This window comes from Felis catus, chromosome B1 (genome assembly GCF_018350175.1).
Source record: "Felis catus isolate Fca126 chromosome B1, F.catus_Fca126_mat1.0, whole genome shotgun sequence".
Taxonomy (NCBI): Eukaryota; Metazoa; Chordata; class Mammalia; order Carnivora; family Felidae; genus Felis; species Felis catus.
In genome coordinates, this window is record NC_058371.1 from 83,954,891 (window position 1) to 83,976,307 (window position 21,417).

General features: G+C 36.0%; 1 protein-coding gene across 9 annotated transcripts in view; it reads left to right on the forward strand.

Moving 5' to 3' along the window:
• The window catches only part of INPP4B (inositol polyphosphate-4-phosphatase type II B), a 764,537-nt gene that overhangs the window by 372,133 nt on the left and 370,987 nt on the right, over window positions 1-21,417 (forward strand). For all 9 annotated transcript variants that reach the window (XM_045055824.1, XM_019828926.3, XM_045055818.1 and 6 more), the window contains one exon: window positions 20,335-20,542. In XM_045055824.1, the coding sequence (XP_044911759.1) occupies window positions 20,452-20,542 (91 nt within the window). In that variant the 5' untranslated portion in view covers window positions 20,335-20,451. The remainder of the gene's footprint in view (window positions 1-20,334; window positions 20,543-21,417) is intronic.

Sequence of the window (21,417 nt, forward strand, 5' to 3'; positions counted from 1 at the left end):
CTCAAACTTTTTTTTTCCTTATAGATATTTTGGATTCTGCTCTTCAGATTATAAACCCCACTTAAAGGCATAGTGACATTATTTCTGAATTACAGCACTTTTCATGCTCTTAGGCATGATAGTTGCTCAATTAATATTTGTTTAATTGAGTGAAACCATGAATTAACAGTGCTAGAAAGTAGATAACCCAGATTGTCCTATTCCCTTGTTGACAAACACTGTATCTAACATCCTATGCAAAAGTGTTGTCCCTATGAATGATTTCTTTCAGTGATAATATACCCACTTCCTGCTTCTTCTCCATGCAGTCTGCTCCCTTCAGATTAACCAATTTCCTGTTGCTTATGTATATTTTACATTTGTAGCTTTTTGTCTTTGCTTGCATTCTTTCTTTTCAATATTTTCTTTTTTTTTTGTCTTTCATTCTTGCTTTCCTCTTCAACCCCTCTTCTCTTCTCCCTCCCTTTATCTATCCCCACATTTTTGATATATAAATCTCTCAATGTCCAATTAAATATCATCTCTTGAAGCAGTTCCAGGTATCTCCTGAGATAATTATTTTAATCCCCCTTTTGTTTGTTTGCTTGTTGTCAGGCACTGTTCCTTGCTCCCCGTCTGTGGAAGGTGACCCTGACTTAGAGCCAGTGAAAACTCAGCTGGATATGTTAATGGCTCTTTCCTCCCATCCTCTACTCCATCCTGTTTCCTTTTACCAAAAACAAACAGAAAAACCAAAAAACAAAACAAAACAAAACAAAAAAAACACCTCACCAAAGGAGTGAACCTCTGGCAGAGTTTACCACTTGCTTCCACAGTGGTGTCTGGGTTACTGGTGAGATAAATTTAGGCCATGAGCACCAGGCAACAGTCACATCAGTTGTCTGAGTCTAATTGGGTTTCTGAATGTGTCCTTAGTTTTGGCTGCCATGTCCTCGAGGTCTGAAGCCTGGCTCTGCACCCAGTGGTTCGAGTACCCTGATTCCCAGGACACCTGCCTGAGACTCATACCCTGTGGCCTTACTTTACTTTGGGTCTCCCTCCCTGATTTATGATTTGGACACACACATGATGCTGAAAATTGCCCCTGCACAGAAGCTACTACTGGTTCTCCATCCCTCATCCCAAACTTAAAGGAGCCCCTATTTATTGATGCCTATTTAGATCAAACTTGAGTTTATCAATTAAGTCTTGGTAATTGGACACTTGGTCTATATAATTTTTTTAAAAAAATATTTATTTAAATGCTTATTTTTGAAGAAGGGAGAGAGAGAGAGCGAGCTAGAAAGAGAGGGAGACACAGAATCTGAAACAGGCTCCAGGCTCTGAGCTGTCAGCACAGAGCCCAACGTGGGGCTCGAGCTCACAAACCATGAGATCGTGACCTGAGCCGAAGTCAGACACTTAACCAACTGAGCCACCCAGGCACCCCAAATTTTTATCTGTTTTTGAGAGAGAGAGACAGAGAGAGAGAGAGAGAGAGAGAGACAGAGACAGAGAGAGAGAGACTGAGCCAGGGAGGAACAGAGAAAGGGAAACACAGAATCAGAAGCAGTCTCCAGGCTCCGATCCCAAAGCAGAGCACAGATCCCAAAGCAGAGCTCAAACTTACAAACCGTGAGATCATGACCTGAGCTGAAGTCGGACACTTTAACCGACTGAGCCACACAGACGCTCCACTCTTGGTCCATATAAATCAATATTTTGTTCCCAGTTTCTCTTCTTACTCCTTTACAGAATATGTTCTTTTTCCTTCCTTTCATGATTCTGCATTCCTCTTAATTGAGTTCACATTAATTATTACCAAAGCATTCCACTTGTACCTCTCTTAGTTCATCTTCCATTTTTCTAGCCGTTAGTAATTGTAAATATTAATAAAATTAATAATTCTGGTAATATTGATTGACCGCTTGCTATATCTTCTAATTTCTTTTTGTTTTATTTATGTTCAGTATTTTAAAAATCTACACGCAGGAAAATTCATGCTTTTTGGTGTATAGTTCTAGACTTTTTGACATTTTGACAAATGCAAACAGTCATATACACACCACTACAATTAAGATACAGAACACTTACATCACCCCAAAATCTTTGGCTTCTATCCCTTTGTGGTCAACCTCTCCTGCTTACCTCCAACCATTAGAAATCACTGATCTATATTTTATTTCCATAATTTACATTTTCCAGAATTATATAGTATGAAGCCCTTTGAATCTGGCTGTAATGTGCTGAAGATTCATCTAAGTTTTGTGGGTATCAAGGATGTATTGCTTTTTATTGCTGAGTAATATCCCATTTTGTGGATATACTTTAAGGTGATTATCAATTCATCATTTGAAGAGATTTGGGGTGATTTTGAATTTTTAGTTAAAAAAAACATTAAAAACAGGTTTTTATGTGACCATAAATTCCATTTCTCTTGGGGAAAATAAATAGGAGGAAGACTTCTGGGTCATATGGAAGGTCAGTGTTTATAAGAAACTGACAGACCTTTTTTCCTAAGAAGAGATACTATTTTGCATTCCTATGAGCAATGTACTCATGTTGTCTGCAAATAAAGACAACATTAGTTATTTGTTTTCAATCTGTATGTCTTTTATATCATTTTTAAAGTTTATTTATTTATTTTGAGACAGAGAAAGAAAGAGACAGCATGAGAAGGGGAGAGGCAGAGAGAGGGAGAGAGAGAATCCCTCCACAGAGAATCCCTCTGTGCTAATAGCACAGAGCCTGACATGAACCATGAGATCATGGCCTGAGCTGAAACCAAGAGTCGAACACTGAACCAACTAGCCACCCAGACTTGCCTCAATCTGTATGTCTTTTAATTCTTTTCCTTGACTTACTGCATTGGTTAAGATCACCAGTGTGAAAATGAAGAGGAAAGCTAAGAGTGGAAGCCTTACCTTATTCCTGATCCTAGCAGCAAAGTATTGAGTCTGTTATAATCCAGCTGTAATCATAGCTGTAGGATTTTTCTAGATGCCCATTATTGAGTTAAAGTACTTCCCTTCTCTTCCTAAATTGCTGACAGTTTGTTTTTTTTTTTAATGGATGGGAGTTTTATTGTATGCATGTTGAATTTCCTCAACTGTTTTTTGGTGTTTTTTTTTTTTTTTTTTGCATCTTTTGGATTATCAAATTTTTTTTTCTTAATTTCTTAGTCTTTTGATATAATGAGTTGTATTAATAGATTTTTTTAATGTTAAATAGTTTTTCCTTCCTGGAAAAAAACCCCTCTGTATGCTGTATGCTTGAGTGAAACTTGGTAGTTTTTATTCAAAGATTGTTCAATTTTATTTGTTACCTTTTTTATCTTCATATTGTTCAGAATAGTTCTTTATTATTATGTTAAGGTCAGTGGTCTATAATGAGCTTTACTCTTCCTTTCCCAATATTGTAATTTATAGCTTCTTTTTATCTTGGTCTATCTAACTGGAGTTTATCAATTTTATTTATCTTTTCAAATAAACAGCTTTTGGTTTCATTGATTTTTCTCAATTGTTTTAATTTTCAATCACATTGATTTTTGCTTTTGTTTTTATTATTCTCTTCCTTCTGCTTGCTTTGAGTTTAATGTACCCTTTCTAGTTTCCTAAAATGGTAGTTTAGATCTTAGATGTAAGACTTTTCTAGTATTAGTGTTCTAAATTTCTGTCAGTACCACTTTAGCTGCGTCCCACAAATTTTGATATTATTTTTATTTTCATAATTCAAATGATTTCCTAATTACCTTAGTAACTTTCTCTTTGGCACAGTGGTTGTATAGAAGTGTGTTGCCTAATTCTCAAACATTTGAATTTCCCAGATATTTTTGTGTTATTGGATTTTGGTCTAACACCATTATGTTCTAAATATATATTATTTCAATTAAAAAAGAAGAGTCCCAGTTTTATGGCCCATGTCAAAAAATGGGGACTACCTTCAGGTCAAAAGCACAAGGAAAATAGGGAAAGAAAAATTCACCCTTAAGTGTATGTTTCTCCATGTTTAGCTCCTTGTCACAATTTTCCTGCTGTTGTTTATTTTTTTTAAATCATCAGGTAGCTCACTTTTTGTGTTTACTTCCAATCAGTGGAGATACAGTGTTCTGTTACATTGGTCCATCTTTGCTAAAAATGAAATACCTAAAAACTTTGCATTTATTTGTTTAATTCTCTCTACAATTAATCAGGCAGGCATTGCCATTTTACCAATTTATGTTGAGGAAACTAGGATAGTACAGTTAAGTAAACTGCCCAAGGTCCCAGTGTAATTGGCAGAGCCTTGGCAGTCTGGATCCATCATAGGTTTCTTAACCACATTCCTATATAACTTCTCTCATGACAAATTACTGTAATAAGAAGTGCCATGTGAGAGAATTCCAATGTGTTTACCAGACTAACATAGAGTTAAATTATAAAAAAAGACTCCAGAAACACAACAAGAAATAGCCAAACAAAGACACATTTATTAACTTTTCTGACAAAGGATTAGGGAGTGAAGAAATTCTCAGAATATTTTGCTAAGAGGAAAAGCGTCAGGGAATGTTAAGTGCTAAAATGTGTTTGCACTGGAGGCAGGGAGGTGTGGAAATGGGGCAAGGGGATAGAAGCAGGAATGAGAGAAAGGTGTGGAGGTGGGTATTATGTTGGTTGTTCTGTTTTAAGGACTGAAACTAGTACTTTCTCAAGGATGGGATATAAAAGGGAACATTTCTATTTACACACTGCATCCCATATAATAGATGCTCAAGAAATACATGTCATATGGATTTATGACTATGGTATTTCCTTTCCTTACTTCTCCTTACCTATGGGATAAGAGCAATCTTAAAAGTTGGAGGACTTCAGCCAAGATTGAGAAGATGGGAAAGGAAGAAGGAAAGTCTACGGATGTTGTTTTATTCAGTGTTCTGGCATAAATTAATGACATGCATTTCACATAAAGTTTGAACTGGAATATCATATTGTCTCAGTGGAAATCCTTAATATATTCTAGCTGATCACAGAAGATTAACCCATACTACTAAGGGGACTTGTCAAATCACTCCATGATTTTCTTCATTTCCAGAAGATGCACTAGAGAAATGCTAGATGAGTTTGCAGGTAGAACAATGGCTTGAACCTCACTGCTCAGCCTCATTCTTTTTATAGGTCTTCTGTCTGATTCAAGTTTAGCAGTTGAATTCTTTCTTCTTTTTTTTTTAATCACCTATTGCTTGCTCTTACTTTTATTGTAGTGCAGTTTTATTGAGTAAACATTTTAAGGTGGAATGTGTGATTTTGTACATATTGGAGAGTAAAGGACCTGCTTGTAGTAAAAGAATTAAGACTCATTATCTGTATGCAGTAGGCAGTATGGATAAGAAAACTTAGTTATGCCGTATTATATTCTTTGTAGATAACCTCAGGCACTCTATGAACTTCTCTGGAGAGCTAAAGTGAAATTATAATAATCACATCTATACATTTATTCTTGCCTGTTATAATAAAAAGCAGAAGATAAAATTTTAATTAAATTCATTATCTGTCTTTCTTTGAAATTTAAAATTTCAAAAGAAAATAAGCAATTAATCATCAGAAACTATAGGTAATTTAGTTAATACTAATTGGAACTTGAAATGTATCATCATAAGGAATTCAGTCAGTTCTGTGAATTAATAACTTCTGATGTCTACATTAGAAATGTCCTACGGTTATAATCAAAGTTTCAGTTTTAGTTTTGCTTGAGCACTTGGTATTTAACTGGCCTTGGGTGTTTGTGTGTGACAGTGTTCATAAGGATTTGAGACATTTGATGTTGCTGAGACAGCACTTCCTCAAGTCTTCTTTAGTACATGTGGAAAAAAAAAGAAAAGAATCAACCTCCAGCCAAATTAAAATTCTTTCTGAACATCTCTGCTTCTTAAGATAGGCTTGAGATGGGCTGCTAGGAGTCATTATATTTGAAATATGAAGTTTGCTGAATAAAAGTATCAGGGGAAAAAACCTGTCATCTTAAGTGCAGACAATAAACTCCTATCCTTTCTTTGGTCTTCCAGATGACAGAGAAGGACATTAAAAAATACCCAAGCATCTAGTGAACTGTTACATAACTCTGTTGTGTTATTTCTTTAAATCTTTGCTGGGTGCTAGCAATTTTTTTTTAAGTGCCTTTGGGGCTTGAGACCAGGTTTTACAAGTTTTTGTCAAGTAGGCAGAATCAAGGTGTCACATGATGTGTTTATAGAAGAAAAAATTTTCATGACATTTCTGTCTTTTTGGGAATATCCAATGAAAATTCCTGTTCTTTGTGTAATAGGTGGGAAGCAACCATAAGTGTCACACCCTGAAGAGAAGGGTAAAAAGCTTACCTCAGAACAAAAGACCTTCTCTCTAGTTCCAGCATGGCTACTAGCCAGCTGGGCACATGGAGCTCTCCCACCTCATTTCTAGGCTTCAGTGTTCCCATCACTTAAATGAGACAACTGCTGGTTTCTTTAAGTCTTTTCAAGTCTATATTCTGTTAGAACATTTTATTATAGCATTTTTTAAATTATTATTTTGTTTTAGAGAGAGAGTGTGTGTGGGTAGGGGAGAGGGGCAGAGGAAAAAGAGAGAAAGAGAGAGAGAATACTTTAAGCATGTTCCATACTCAGTATGGAGCCCAACTTGGGACTTGATCCCATGATCCTGGGATCCTGACCTGAGCTGAAATCAAGAGTCGGGCACTCAACTGACTGAGCCACCCAGGTACCCTTTATTATATTATTTTAATGAGGGATTATGGGTAGACATCTGTAACCAACCTGTCACAAAGAGATGATTGAGATTAAATCGAGCATTTTCTCATATCTTCACTTTGTAGTTCTTCAGGATGCTTTCATTTTTATGACAGACACAGAGCAAAAACTAGCAAATCAGATGGCCTACTGACCATATTCCTAAAGTTGGTCCAAGTGCTCCCTCTCAGGATGTCTGGTCACTTAAAACTATGTAAATTATGGTTCAGATCTGGCCTAGTGCTGGCACAAAGACTACAGAGTTCTCAGGATTAAAGGGCCTTGTCACAGGGATTGACAGAGCCTCTTTTACTTTATACATAGTGGAGATCAACATTGTTCTTATCCTAATTTGAGACTAACGAGCAGTAGACTGACTTTTGATTTACAATGAACCAAAGATACAATCCCTCTGCTTGCTGAACTGAGTTCTTTGCTCTGAGTTGTTGCTCTGTGCTCTTTGTGAACATCAAGATTTTGCTAGTTTCAATGAATATTCAGTTAATACTCATTGTGACTTGGGACTATTTCTTGACTGAGATTGCAATCTCCAGAAGGCAGTCCTATGATTCAAAGAAGCAAAAGGAGGAAATTTTACCCCTTTGTTAAGTATCCAGAATGGTGGGTCTGTAGAACTGGATATGTTCAATCATCAGATTCTATTTTTAAACTTCAATTATTTAGAATTTTTGCTATTGATTCTTTTTCATGGTTGTTTGTCCACTGAAAGTATATTCTCATCAGGACCCAGTAGAAGTGATAGGGATGAGTATGTCTCAAGAAGATGGAATGTTATAAATAAAAGTATAAAAATATCTACCATGATGGGGTTTTTTTTGTTTGGTTGTTTTTTTTCTCTTTCCTGGGGGTTCTGGTGCTTAGGCTTTAAATGCTATGTTGATATGTTATAGGTTTCCCAGAGATTTCTATTTTTAGGAAGGAAAATAATATAAATAAAAAGATAAATAAAATAAATGTTTCCTAGCCCTTCTTCCTTTCTCCCTACCTATCTGCCCTAGTATATTTTTTAAGAGATGGTAAACATTTGAAGATTTTTGTATGTTAAAGTTGAAAAGCGATAGCAGGTAGAATGCAGAGAAGAATTAGAAACTCACATTAACTTCCTTGTTTCTCCAGTTACTAAGTGGAACAAATTACTTTTTAACCTTCAGTTTTTCACCTGTAAAGCTGGAGTTACATCTTAAATTTGTTATAAAGATTAATGTTATGCATATGATGTGATAATACAGAACATGGCACATGGCACATAATATTCAGAAAAGTCACATAAGTACTCAGAAAATTGTGGTTGCTTTTGGATAAAATGAATTTCAAAAGCAGTAGTGGAGAGACTCCATGAAGTGGATATTAGTAGAACCTCCTTTGGTTTGGTATTTAAAGGAGGAAAAGGAAGAGTACCATACCGGCCACTTATATTTTATTATACCCTTTCCCCTCCTTCCTGTTTCCATGTGTCAGTATAGTTTGAACCACTGTGTATTCTAAAACCCCAGTCCAGATGTGTTCAGTAAGTTGCTGGACTCTAGATGATCCTGATTTTGATGACATCAAGACACTAGTTCTTATTATGAGCTGCCATATACATGTCCTGGCCAACCTCCAACATTCTCCAAAGTGTGGCATACAGTGACCTGGGTCTATTTAGCCAAGTATTCAATAGAGGTGTGTTGGGCCTGACCCTGCCAAGAGTCAGGCAGCACAGCTAAGTCTGGAGAATGCAAAAGTAAAAGGAAGAAAGAATGAGGAAATAATCACATCTGGGTTAGGGTTAGTCACTGGAAAAAGTTCAATACAAAGAGGCCAACAAATAGATGAGTAAAAAGGAGGTGGGTGTCCAGGGCCTCAGACAGACAACCCAGATTATAAAATTCTGGGTAGAAATGAGAGTACTATATGTAGGTCATAAGTCAGTGGCTAGAGAGACTGAAGCCCAGGCCAGGATCCATAACAGCTCTTGGCATCTGTCTAGAAAGTCTGATTAAGTGACATGGGCCTTTAGCCCATATTGGCTTTTTATTTGGCAGAATTCCGTATTCACTTCTCCCAGTTTATGGGAATGGAATCTGGGCTTCTATTCTTAAAATGGTGCTTCTCATGCTTGAATGTAGGTAGAAATGCTCTATGCCATAATGCAGTTTCTAATTTAGAAGATCTGGGGTCTGGCTCACGGTTTTGCATTTCTAACAGGCTTCCAGGCAACTCATACTGCTGGTCTAGGGATCGTGTTTTGAGTGGCAAAGCCTTAAAAGACTGTTGCTGTTTGGTCTTGCTAAATCCATGGGTCTTCTGTCTGTCTCATGTCAGTGCTGCTTCCTTGTGGTAAAGCCTGGAAGCTGGGCTTTTGATCAATCTGGAGCCTTGACAACTCTCATCCTTCCTTATTCTTCTTGTGACAAAGGGGCTCACATTGAATTTAATATTGGTAGCAAAACCATACTGACAATTTAAAGAATTCAATTGTCTCCTGACACAGTTGGTTTCTTGGGCAGAAATGTTGCCCTAGAATCTTAATTCATTGCTCTGTCAGGACTTATGCTCTGCCTGGTCAGGGGCCTCATGAGAGGCAAGGAAGGTCTTGACCTTAAATACATGCCTGATTCTTTTTTCAGGTAAAATATCAAATTTGCCAATTTATGCCATTTTCCTCAAAAAGAATCTTTTTCCTGAAACTTTTTTTTAATTCTTCTACTACTTTCCAATGATATAAATAAGAATAAATCCCTGTTACTGAGAATAGGGGCCTAGTTGCAGAACTTTGAATATAATTATCCTATGAAGATGGTAGCTTTCAAAGTACCCTGACATTTGCCATGAGGAAAAAGAAACAGAGAAGGCAGAGGTAAATAATATTCCTGGCTTTATGTCTTCTTGACATTCTATAGCATTTGGCTGATCCTTACAAGCCCTGTCCATCCATATTCCCTCTTGTAAATTGCAGGGTTTTAGACGGTTTTCAAGTGATTTGGCATTGTGAATTATATCTGGTTTATCAGAATGTCCTGGTGTTAGAAGTTTCAGGATACTGATATGAAGTGAACAAGTTTAGTGGGTTGGCTACTGAAGGGCTATACAATCACCATAATAGAGACTTGCTATTCTGTTTATTTTTGAAATGGATAGGAATTAATCATTTATTCAACATCTTATATCAAAGCACTGTTTGGAAAGCTGAACAAAAGCCACAGGTACATAGTGTCAGTGAGCCTCCAACACTCCCTGCCCAGACCTCAGCCTGAACAGGCTAGGGAATATCTTTAACCAGAGGTATGCCCTTCTGGTTAGAACCCAGGCACAGCCCATCATATGATGCCTTATATTCCTGTCATCCTGGGATAGCACCTAAACCACAAGCACCCCCTGTCCTGTATCCTTGCCCCTTGTGTCATCCTCATTTTGCTATGGGCAAATGACTCAATCTTCCCCTGATCTTCTCACTTTTAAAAATGTTGTATAATGTCCTTAGGGTCTTCTATTCCTATAGAAAACAGTTTCTTTAGCCTTCTACCTCTTCAGAAAATGTTTTCTTTGTCTTTTTGTCTTAATGGAAACTTGGTTTCTGAGGTTTTCTGCTTCCTAGTTGCCTACTCTAATACAGACAGGCCACAAACCACAGGGACTGAAGGCTGGGCTACTATTTTCCTAGTAGTCGCAAGAGTCCCCTTAAGCTGTTAAGACCTCACGTAAGGTTGCTGATGTCTGGCTATACCACTCCTCCACACCTATTTGTCATGTTCATTGGTGAAACTTCTGCTTTCTTCAGACTTTTCTATGAGAACACGTCCTGCCTGTTATCCTCCTGGGAGATTTCAGTTTCCATGGGAATAACCCATTGAACATCTGTGATGCACAGTGTCTTTTTCCTACTAGCCCTAGTGACCAATAATACCATGCCATTTCAGCCATCTACTTATACCCATGGCAATACCTTGGACTTCTCATTACTCAGAACTGAATTATTCTCTCATCTGCCAATATGTTACATCTTTCCCCTTTAATGAGTTCCCAATACAACCTAAAAAAGATGTTTGGTCATATTTGTATTATTACAGTCTTAGCTTCACTATTCTCTCACTTCATCAGGAGGCAAAACCCCTACACTGTCAATGAAACTATCCTTCTCCACAAGACTGCTGAGCACTGTTGGAGAAAGCCACACACATATATCTATAAATCTGTGGTCTCCAGGCCCAGCTGGCCCCATAAAACTGCCTCCACTTGTTCCCTCATCTGGTACTCTTAAAGGCTAGCCCAGAACTCCACTTTTCTTCTCCAGCCTCCTACCCAACTTCTTCCCCATTTCCTCTCAACACATGACTTTGCCTTTTTAGTTAATTAAATGTATAATGAGTGTTTAGGATGTACCAAAGGTATAATGAAAAATATAGAGACATTTTGTACTTACTCAGTGTAATAAACAAAACTTTCCCTGTGCATTTGAAGTTTTTTGTGTTCCCCTTCCTGATCACATCCCTCACACTTGTTCCCCAAATATCATAATTATTCTGATTTAAGTGTTTATCATGCATTTCTCTGTGGTTGGACTTCATATTATGTACACCTACACAATATAGAACTAGAGTACTATTTTACATGTTGTCAAATTTTCTATAAGTGCCATCATATCCCTCCCTCTGTCTTCCTGTCCCTCCTCACTCTTTCTCCTCTGTACTTTATGAAGTTAATCAATGTTGATATATGAAGATTCATTTTATATAGAATGAATAGGCTGCAATATATTTGTCTACTTTCTTAGTGACAGGCCTTTAGCCTGTTTCAATATTTTTTTTATTGAGGCTGATTTATTATGAACATTCCTTCCATTATCTTCTGGTATGCATTTTCAATATTTTTTCTAAAATAGAAGCTTATAAGTAGAATTGCTTTTCAGTTTAAACCATGGATTTGAGAACTTGTATTCTAAATATAAGCATTTAATAATATAACTTTCCCTTTAAGCACATTTTTATATGTAGCATAGTGATTTTATTCTGATTTAAATATACAAACACACACATTTTTATTTTAGTTTATTAAGGTTTGCTTTATAACCAAGAATATAATCTTAGTAAGCATTCCATGTGTACTTTGAAACAAAATATGTATTCTGTTGTTGGATGAAGTCTAATAAATACCAATGAGGTCAAGTTGTTAGTAGTGTTATTTAAGTATTCTGTATCCTCTCTGATGTTTTATCTACTTGTTTGATCTGTTGTAGAGAGTGGAATGTTGAGGTCTCTAAGTATATCACTGTGGATTTGTCTGTTTCTTTTTCAGTTCTTTAAGTTTTTGCTTCATGTATTATAAAGCTCTATTGTTAGGCCCATTTACCTTCAGGAAAGTTACATTTTCTTGGTGAATTACAATTTTATCCTTATATAATACTAATGTGTGTTATATGAAATCTATTTTATCTGATATCAATAGTCATTGCAATTTTCCTTTGATTAGTGTTTCCATGATATAATTGTTTCAGTCTTTTCAGTCTTTTTACTTTTAACTATGTCATTATATTTCATTATAACTATGAAGCATATAGTCAGGTCTTTCAAGCTGATAATCTTCTCTGTCTTTTAATTGGTGTGTGTGTGTGTGTGTAGCTTGCATTTAATGTGATTATTGACATGGTTGGATTAAAAACATTTTGCTACTTGTCTTCTATATATTCCATCTGTCTTGTTCTTTTCCTCTGCTTTAAAATTTATTTTGTATGTTTTGTTATTCCATTTTACCTTCACTATTGGGTTATTATTTATACTTATTTTTAAAAGTTATTAGTAATTACTCCCCAAATGGTCATAAACATTTTAATTACAATCTACCTTCAAGCATTTTAGTGATATAATTGTATACTATACTTTTAGTGTAAGAACTAGACAACAATAACTCCCCATTTATCCCTGTCACCCTTCTTGCTATTGATGTTATATGTTACACTTTTATATATGCTATCAGTATATAATACATCACTACTATTTTTACTTTAGGCCAGTGGTTGGCAAACTCTGGCCTTCAGGCCAAATCCTGAATATTAATTAGTTTTACAAATAGAATATTATTGTAACACAACCATGCCTATTTGTTTATGTATTGCCAAGGGTTGCTTTTACACTGCCACAGCAGAGTTGAATGGTTGTGACAGAAACCGTATAGTCCAAAAAGCCTAAAATATTTACTATCTGTCTTTAATAGAAGTGTGCCAAACCCTGCCTTAGGCAATTATCTTTTATAGTCACTACAAACAAGAAAAGATTAAATTAATATTTACTTTCTTTTAGATCGCTTATAGCATTCTCCATTTCTTTTGTGGATTCAAGTATCTCTCTGTTATGTCATACTTGAAAAACTTCCTTTAATATCTCTTGCAGTGCAAATCTGCTGATAATGAATTTGTCAGTTTTTATTTGTCTGGATAAAAGTCTTTGTGTCTCTTAATTTTTACAAGTTATTTCTACTTTGTATAAGATCCTGGGTTGATGTTTTTCTTATTTCAGTGCTTTAAAGATGTCACTTACATACTTTTAAACAAGAAGTCCAAAATATGTTCTTACTTTTGTTACTCTATATGTAATTTGCTTTTCTTTTTTTGCTTTGGTCACCTTAAATTTTTTCTCCTTATCTTCGTTTTTCAAAAGCCTGACTGTGATATACATAGAAGTTTATCGTTTGTTTGATTTGCTTGTTTGTTTATGGGTATATTTGTGTACATGTCATTTCTCTGGTGTTTTCTGAGCTTCTTGGATTGGTGTTTTGAAATTTAATATTTTTGGAAAATCTTAGGCCATTATCTCTTCAAATATCTATTCTGTCTTTTTCTTTTTTCTGAGATTCAAATAACACCTATATTTAATTTGGTATTGTGTCACAGCTTTTGAATGCTCTCATATGCATTTTCATTTTTCTTTGTGTCTTTTTTTCTTTTTTTCTTTGTGTTTCAGTTTGGGTAATTTCTATTAGCTTATCTTCAAGTTCACTGATTACTTCATTGATGGTATCATAACTATTAATGATCTTGTCAAAGGCATTCTTCCTCTCTTACTGTGTTTTACATTCCTAGGATTTGTATTTGGTCATTTCCAATAGTTTCTATCTCTGCTAAAAATCTCCATCTGGTCATGCAAGTCATCCACATTTTCCATTAGAGTCTTAAGTATATTCTGTTTCTAACAGGTCCAACATTTGGGTCTTATATTAACCTGGTTCTCTTAACTGCTTTTTTCCCCCTCTTTTCTCTTGACTGTTCATCTTAGTCTTCATCTTCTTTGTGTAGTGTGTAGGATAGTAAAATATAAAAAAATAGTACCTATGCCTGGAAGTGGGCATTCCTCTTTTCCTACTACACTTTAAATTGAGTCAATCTAGTCAGTAACAGATCTGGGTTTGAGTTTTGTTGTTACTATGGCTGCCTTGAGTGCATCACCAGTTTCAAATAACTCTAGCATTCCTTTCTACTCATAGTGGGGTTTGGGTGTCTGGAGACTGTTCTCTACTCTCCGCTTAAGGCTTTTTTGGGGAGCTTCTACCAAAGAGAGGTTTAGTGTTCATGTTTTTATGCCTCCTCCAGTGGTAGGCTGCTGTTAATAGTTTGCTACTGTTTACTGGACTGGTAGGAGTAGAGACATTTTCTGTTGTTCTATTTTTAACCTCGATCTTAGGCAAAATCTATATTCTTGGGTCTTAAGGATAAGGCTTTTCAGTGGTCCTGTCTTTCTCTTAGCAATAGAGGATCAGAGAATCTCTAATGATCTGATCCCAGGAAACTTCTCTGTACCTCTCTTATTTCTATCTTCTAGTTGCAATGAGTCTCCATCTATGCCCTGAAGGCAATAGAGTCTGCAGTTTTTGTTCTATAGGGAAGAGGATCCAAGTGGTGTGTCTTTAGTGATGGCTACTCCCCTCCCATAGGGTTGAATCACCAAAGGACACTTTCTCCAGATTCCCACTTTCTTTCCAATCTTCCTCATGAGCCTCTGTGAAGATGAAGAAAAGTCTGTTAGTGAATGCAGCCTACTTTTGAGTTTATGGCTTTCAGTAGGTCTGTACTTTCATACTAGTCCCCCTTGACCTTCAGTAAGTCATTGAATATTTTTGGCTGAATTATTATTACCAGCTTATATGAGGCCTGACATCTCTTCCTTCCATGGAGGGAAGCTCTTTTCCATGAAGGCATTTGCCTTTTCTTAGGTTTCAGGCTAGTTGGTTCCTCTGAAACTTCTGTTCTCGGATTAGTTAAAGAAATGTTTATGGTTTGATATATTCAGCATTTTCTTGAGTTTATAGTGGGAGTAATAGTCTTTGCATTTTTGTATATCCTAAACTGGAGCTGAAATTTCTGTTACAAATTTATTTCTAGTGTATAATTTGTTACCTCAGTTTTTGTGGTATCTTGTACTTACAGAATATTTTTTTATTTTAGTGTAGTCAAATTTATTAATATTTCTTTTATGTACTGTGCTTTTGAAGTCAGGTTGATAAATCTTTTATACTCCATTGTTCTTAAATATACTTTTTTCTTGAATGGATAAAAATAAGGCCATTGGGCAGAATCTCCTCAAGTTTCTGTTAATGCTTTTCAGATCATACCTCATTTTCTCTTCACCCCCAACTTTCCTCCCATTATAGCAGATTATATCATCTATTTTTTTCTTGCCCCAACAATAATATCTTTTTCTCCTTAATCTTCAATTTAAGATTGAAAATTTAATTGAAACTAAAAAAAGTATTTTTCCTTCCTTTGTTTCTGAAGGACAACTTCACCAGGTAGAGAATTCTTGGTTAACAGTTATTTCTTTTCAAAATTTTGAATATATCATCACATTCTCTCCTGGCCGGAAAAATTTCTGTTGAGAAATCTGCTCATAGTCTTTAGGGGTTCCCTTGTATGTAACTTCTCTCTTTTCTCTTGTTGCTTTTAAAATTCTTCCATTGTTTTTCACTTCTGACTATTTAATTATATAGTCAGTATCTCAGTGTAGCCCTATTTAAATTCAGCTCTATAGGATCTTTTGGGCCTCATGGATCTATGTGTCCATTTATCTCTCCAGGTTCAGGGATTTTTTTTTCAACCCTTGCTACTTTAAATATACTTTCTGTCCGTTTTCTTTCTCTTTTCTTTCTGGTATTCTCATAATGCAAATATTGTTTCTTTTCATTTTGTATTATAATTTCTGCAAGCTTTCTTCACCCTTTTTCATTCTTTTTTTTTCTTTTTCCTCCTCTGACTCAGTAATTTTCAATGTCTTATTGTTCAGGTGAGTGATTCCCCACCCCACCCAATGATGAAGTCTTCTTTTAAAACTCTCTACTGAGTTATTCAGTTCAGTTATTATATTTTTCAAGTCTAGATTTCTATTTTATTGCTTTTTGATGGTTTCTATTTCCATATCAAACTTCTTGTTTTGTTCATGCATTGTTTTCCTAATTTTATTTAGTTATATGTCTGTTTTCTTGTAATTCACTAAACTTCCTTAGATAATTCTGAATTCTTTGACAGCTCACAGATCTCCATATATTTAGTGTCAGTTATTAGAACTTTATTAATTTCCTTTGGTGTCATATTTGCCTGGTGTGTGTGTGTGCGTGTGTGTGTGTGTGTGTGTGTGTGTGTATCCTTGTGTCCTTATTAATTCTACCTGTTTGAGTAATGGCCTCCTTTTCTAGACTTTACAAGTTTTCTTTGGTAGAGACAGCTCTTCAATAAGCAGCTAAGTTTGGTTTTCTGGGTGTGTATCTGATAATGTCCTTGAGCAGGTGGGGTCTGTCACTATGGTCTATTTTTGAGCAAGGCTGCTGTTCCAGGTCTAAAGGGATGGCAGGGAGTGGGAGTTGTGCCACTGGCTGAGAACAGTTAAATAGTTTTATGGCCCTGGTTCCCTACCCTAGTGAAGCTATAGGATGGGCTCTATGCTTGCCCAGATTCTCTGATGAGGCTTACTAGATGATCAGGACTGGGTACAGTATATGGTAGTAGACAGAGCTATGAATTAATTTCCCTGTCCTTGCAGAGCAGTAGGATGGGACTCAGGACCTGTACAGTTTGTTATTTGGTGACTTTAATCAAACCAGAGTGTGCACCGAATTCCCTGGTTGGGTGAGGTAACTGGTTTTGCTCTGCAGATGGGGGGAGCCACAGGCTGTGCTCTCTGTTCAAATGCCAATGCCATGAATGTAGGGCTGTTGAATAGGCTATGCAGCTTTCTATATGCTCTGGTTAGGTTCCTTGGTTGGCAGGATGAAAGTTGTATTCAGGGATGAGGAGGTTACAAATTAGATTCTCTGCCCTGGAGCAGTGGGAGAAGCTGCTCTAAAGCCATAAAGCTTTTTGTTTGTTGTATTAACTCAAGACAACCCCCACTCTAAGTTTCCTGATTACACATGGCCACTAGATTTGCCTGCCCACTTCTCAGCTTCCTGGGGTTGCCAGCCCATCAGGTGAGATGGAGCTGGAAAACACTCTCCTCAGTGTATCTTAGCTCCCTTGCCTAGGCAGTAGGGGGAGGGACTTTCAGTTTCCCAAACAGGCTTTCTGGTGGAGAAGAACTGGAGCTACCCTCAGCCTTGTCTATGAATTAATCCTCTTGTTTCTGTGCAGCACTGGAACACTCCACAGGTGGTACTGGCTTTGTTCTGGGGGTGATCTCTGTCTGCCTCTGAGCTGAGTACCACAAGTCTTCAAAGCTCCCAGGAGTTGTCATCAGAAGACACTCTTAGCTCCCTTGCCTTGGCAGAAGGAGAGGGCGCCACTGCAGGCTAGCCTCAATTTCTCAAACAGGCTCTCTGGTTGGAAAGGGGTGGGAGCTACTCAGCCTTGTAAAGTCATCTTTTAACTTAATGACCTTGTTTACTTGAGAAACATCCAGTAAGTAGAGTGATGACATTGTTCCCTCAGTTGTTCTTCTCTGCTGCTCCTCCTATCACTGTCAGTGCTTTTACCAGCTAAATTCTCTTCTTGCTCCCCTGAATGGTTTTGTGTCTTACAGTTCAGTCTTTAGTCATCCTTTTTTTTCACTACATGTACTTGGTTTCAATGACTTCATTTGACTGACTTCAACCATTAGCCAATGATTTACAAAAAAATACTTTTCCAGCCTTAGTATCTCTCCTGAAATCTAGACCCATGTGTTTAACTGTTTCTGAATATTTGAAGACATTTCAAAAACAACATGGTTAGAACTAAACTCATCATCCTTGACTAAAATCCCTCTTTCTTTATATTTCAAATAGTTTAGTGGTCCATATTTATTGACTTTCACCTGAAATTCCTGACTTTCATTATCTCAATTCTAAATTGCAGCTAATTCCATCATTAAGTCTAGGTAACTGCATTTAATAAATGGCCCTTTATCCCATTTAATAACTTGTTTTGGAATCCAGATTCTCTTCTCTAGTCATCTGCTTCTGTTTTGACTTAGATCCTCTTTATTATTTTATTTTCCTTGAATATTAAAATAACCTCCAAACAAGTTAGTTTCCTTATTAAGTTGTCAACTTCTAGTATGTTCTCTACTTTGACACCCAGTAAACTTTCTAAAAATCAAATATAGTTATGTCACTCTCTTACAATAGGTACGTTTAATGTCGCTTCTTTCTGCTCTGAGAATTAGGTTTAGTATCTCTAGCTGACTTTTTAAAATATATTTGTGGTATGTAAAAATTTAAATCTATTCTTGTGCATGATCTCCAAACCAGAAAATTTCCAATAGACACAAAAAAGGAACCACTATATTTAACCATAACCATAGGTAAATGCTGTATTTACCAGCTAGAAAATGTAGTGGTTTTCTAGAGCTTTTCTATTAATATAACTGATTCCTTCTGAGGCATATGCCTTGTTAATAGGTATCAAATCTGAAATTTCTCCTCAAATGAAACAAGATAGAATAAAAATGAATAGAGTCATAAGAGGTTGTTATATGACCTTTGTCTTATGTATTTGACTTTATTCTCTTGAAATTGAATTTATTTTTAAGTTTTGAATGGGTGATATGCCTAAAATGGGACCATATTAGTAATGTTTATAGGCCTCTTCAGTCTTCTCCACTCACCCAAAGGTACACATTCACCCACACTCAGAGTTGACATTTATTTTATTAATTATTCACTGTTACTGTGTCGAGTTGTTAGTTTGTTAGGATTTATCCATATTGCTTATTTAGGCCTCCTCTTTAATTTTTACGACAGCTGATCAAGATTAGAGGTTGAGTTTTTGGTGAAGAAGTACAGTGAAGTTAACAAAGTTCTTGTACCCAAGTCCCACATGCATGATAGTCTTCCACAGATATGACCCCACTCATGCTAATGAAATTGTCATAGGTTCATGATAGAATGTGGTCCAATGAATATATGTCTGTCCTTATCAGAAGAGACATCTAAATTTAAATAGTTAAAAAAATAGAAAGCATTATCCTAATTCAAAATATAATTTTTACCTTGAAGAATTTGGTCTAATTGATAGTGCAATTGCCCTTTACTCCTGGCCTTCATTCCTGGTTGTATCCTGAAGAACCAATGCGTACTTATATACAACTTATTAGAACATTTTTTAAAGATTCAAGATGCTTTCAGAATTTAATTTTTACCAGATGATCTTTAAAAACCAGAGCTGAATTACAAATGAAACTGCTTTGTTAAAACAACAAAGACTAAGGCTGTGGATTTGTGAAGTTGGAGACGAAATCATTATTCTAAACCAAACTTGATTGCCACGATCACTTTAAACAACATTGGACAGACATTTAAAGATTTTTTATACATTTTAATTCAGGTGGTAACTTGATTTAAAACAACATTGATTTTTTTTCCCTAATTCATTCTTGGTCATGTATATCAGGCTAAATATCAGAATGAATTTGAAACTATTTGCGGCTATTTGCATAATAGGGTATTAAATTCTTAGAAAAGCTTTCTTTCCCCCATGCTGATTTTCATGATTTTGTTGTTACTTTCATTTCCCCTTGAGCTTTAGCTTTGTAGAGTTATTATTCATTCTTTTCACCATAGACCCTGATCATTAACCAATTAAAACTTTATCAGGCAGAGAAGCAAGACTCCATGGGTAATGATGAGGTTAGAAACTCCCTTGTACTACTTGCTGGCTCTTGGCTCATATTGGAAGAAGAGTGCCATGCCAAATTGTCTTTACGTGCTCATGAATAATGTTCTAACAAGGGTGGATGGAGAGATGAGCGTAAAGGGTAGATCTAATGGAAGGAATGATAGTAATATTCACCTTGGCAAAACATGCTAATGCCTTGACAAGATGCTATCTGCTCTTGCTGCTGAATTAGATGCATATTAGGTTAGCAGCAGCCCCTATTGCTATCTACTGTTTTACAGAATGACCTAGAAGAGAAGAATACACATTTCAGGATTGAGAAATCCCTCTTATGAACATAAAATAATTGCATAGAGAATACCCACTTAACTTAGAGTTCATGAGGCATAAATTAGGTGGATAGATCTTGAAAATAAAGGTGAGATAGGCAGGAAGTTGTAGTTTCTACCTACCTTCAATTCTTAGCTTTATACTAAACTCTGAAGTAACTAAGATTTTTGCTGTTGCTGTTTCCTAAATGCAGAATTTCAGAAGATATCGGGCCTTTAGTGTGAAGATACATCTATATTAAACCAGGAATCACTGGCAGTGACATTTGGACGTGAAAATTTAGAAGACTAAACAACTGTGAAGGTTGATCATGGAAATCAAAGAGGAAGGAGCATCAGAAGAAGGCCAGCACTTTCTTCCCACACCCCAGGCAAATGATACTGGGGACTTCCAGTTCACAAGTAGGTATATGTGTTCCCCTCTCTGTAATTCTCTGAAAATGTAAATTCAGTCAACTAAGCATACATTCATATGTATTCACAGAAACCTGGGTTCTAACAAATGGCATGAAATTAACTATTTTTTTGTTTGCACCATTTATTTTGTCCTAGTGACTCTGTGATGTGATTCTGATCCTTTATCTTGAGTGAGACAGATGATAGTCTATGAAATGGACTATGAAATATAGTCTATGAAATATCAAATAGTAGAATCAAAGTTCTTGAATGTATATTAAGACACTAATAAATACTTTTTTAAGACACTAATAAATACTTTTTAAGTACACCTCCTCTTTAGCATTTATGTAATCTCATGTGGAATTATTTTTTAGAATATAGAAATGTTCTCTTTAAAATCAAAGTCATTTAAGTTGAAAGCATTAGGACATAATGGTTACCCTAGACAGGTAGATTGTCACTGCTATACTCAAGAACACTAAGTCACATAAATAGAGCAAACATGGAGATGTGGCCAAGATTTGCATTTAGACATTACAGTTGTTATTTGTGCTACTCAAGTCATTAAAATCATTGGAAGAATTGTATGTTTTCTATTATGCTTCAAATTGTAGAGTTTAGGTTTTATTGTTTAGCATGAATTGTGTCTTTTCAAGAGTCCTGTTGGCCATTTACCTATCACTTTCAAATATATGTCAAATTAAATGAGAGTACTTAATTTACACCATAAAAATCAACTTTAAAGGGTAGCTTGGGTGTCTCAGTCAGTTAAGCGTCCAACTCTTGATTTTTGGCTGAGGTCATGATCTCAAGTTTCATATGTTCAATCTCCACATTGGGCTCCGTGCTGACAGAGTGAAGCCAGCCTGGGGTTCTCT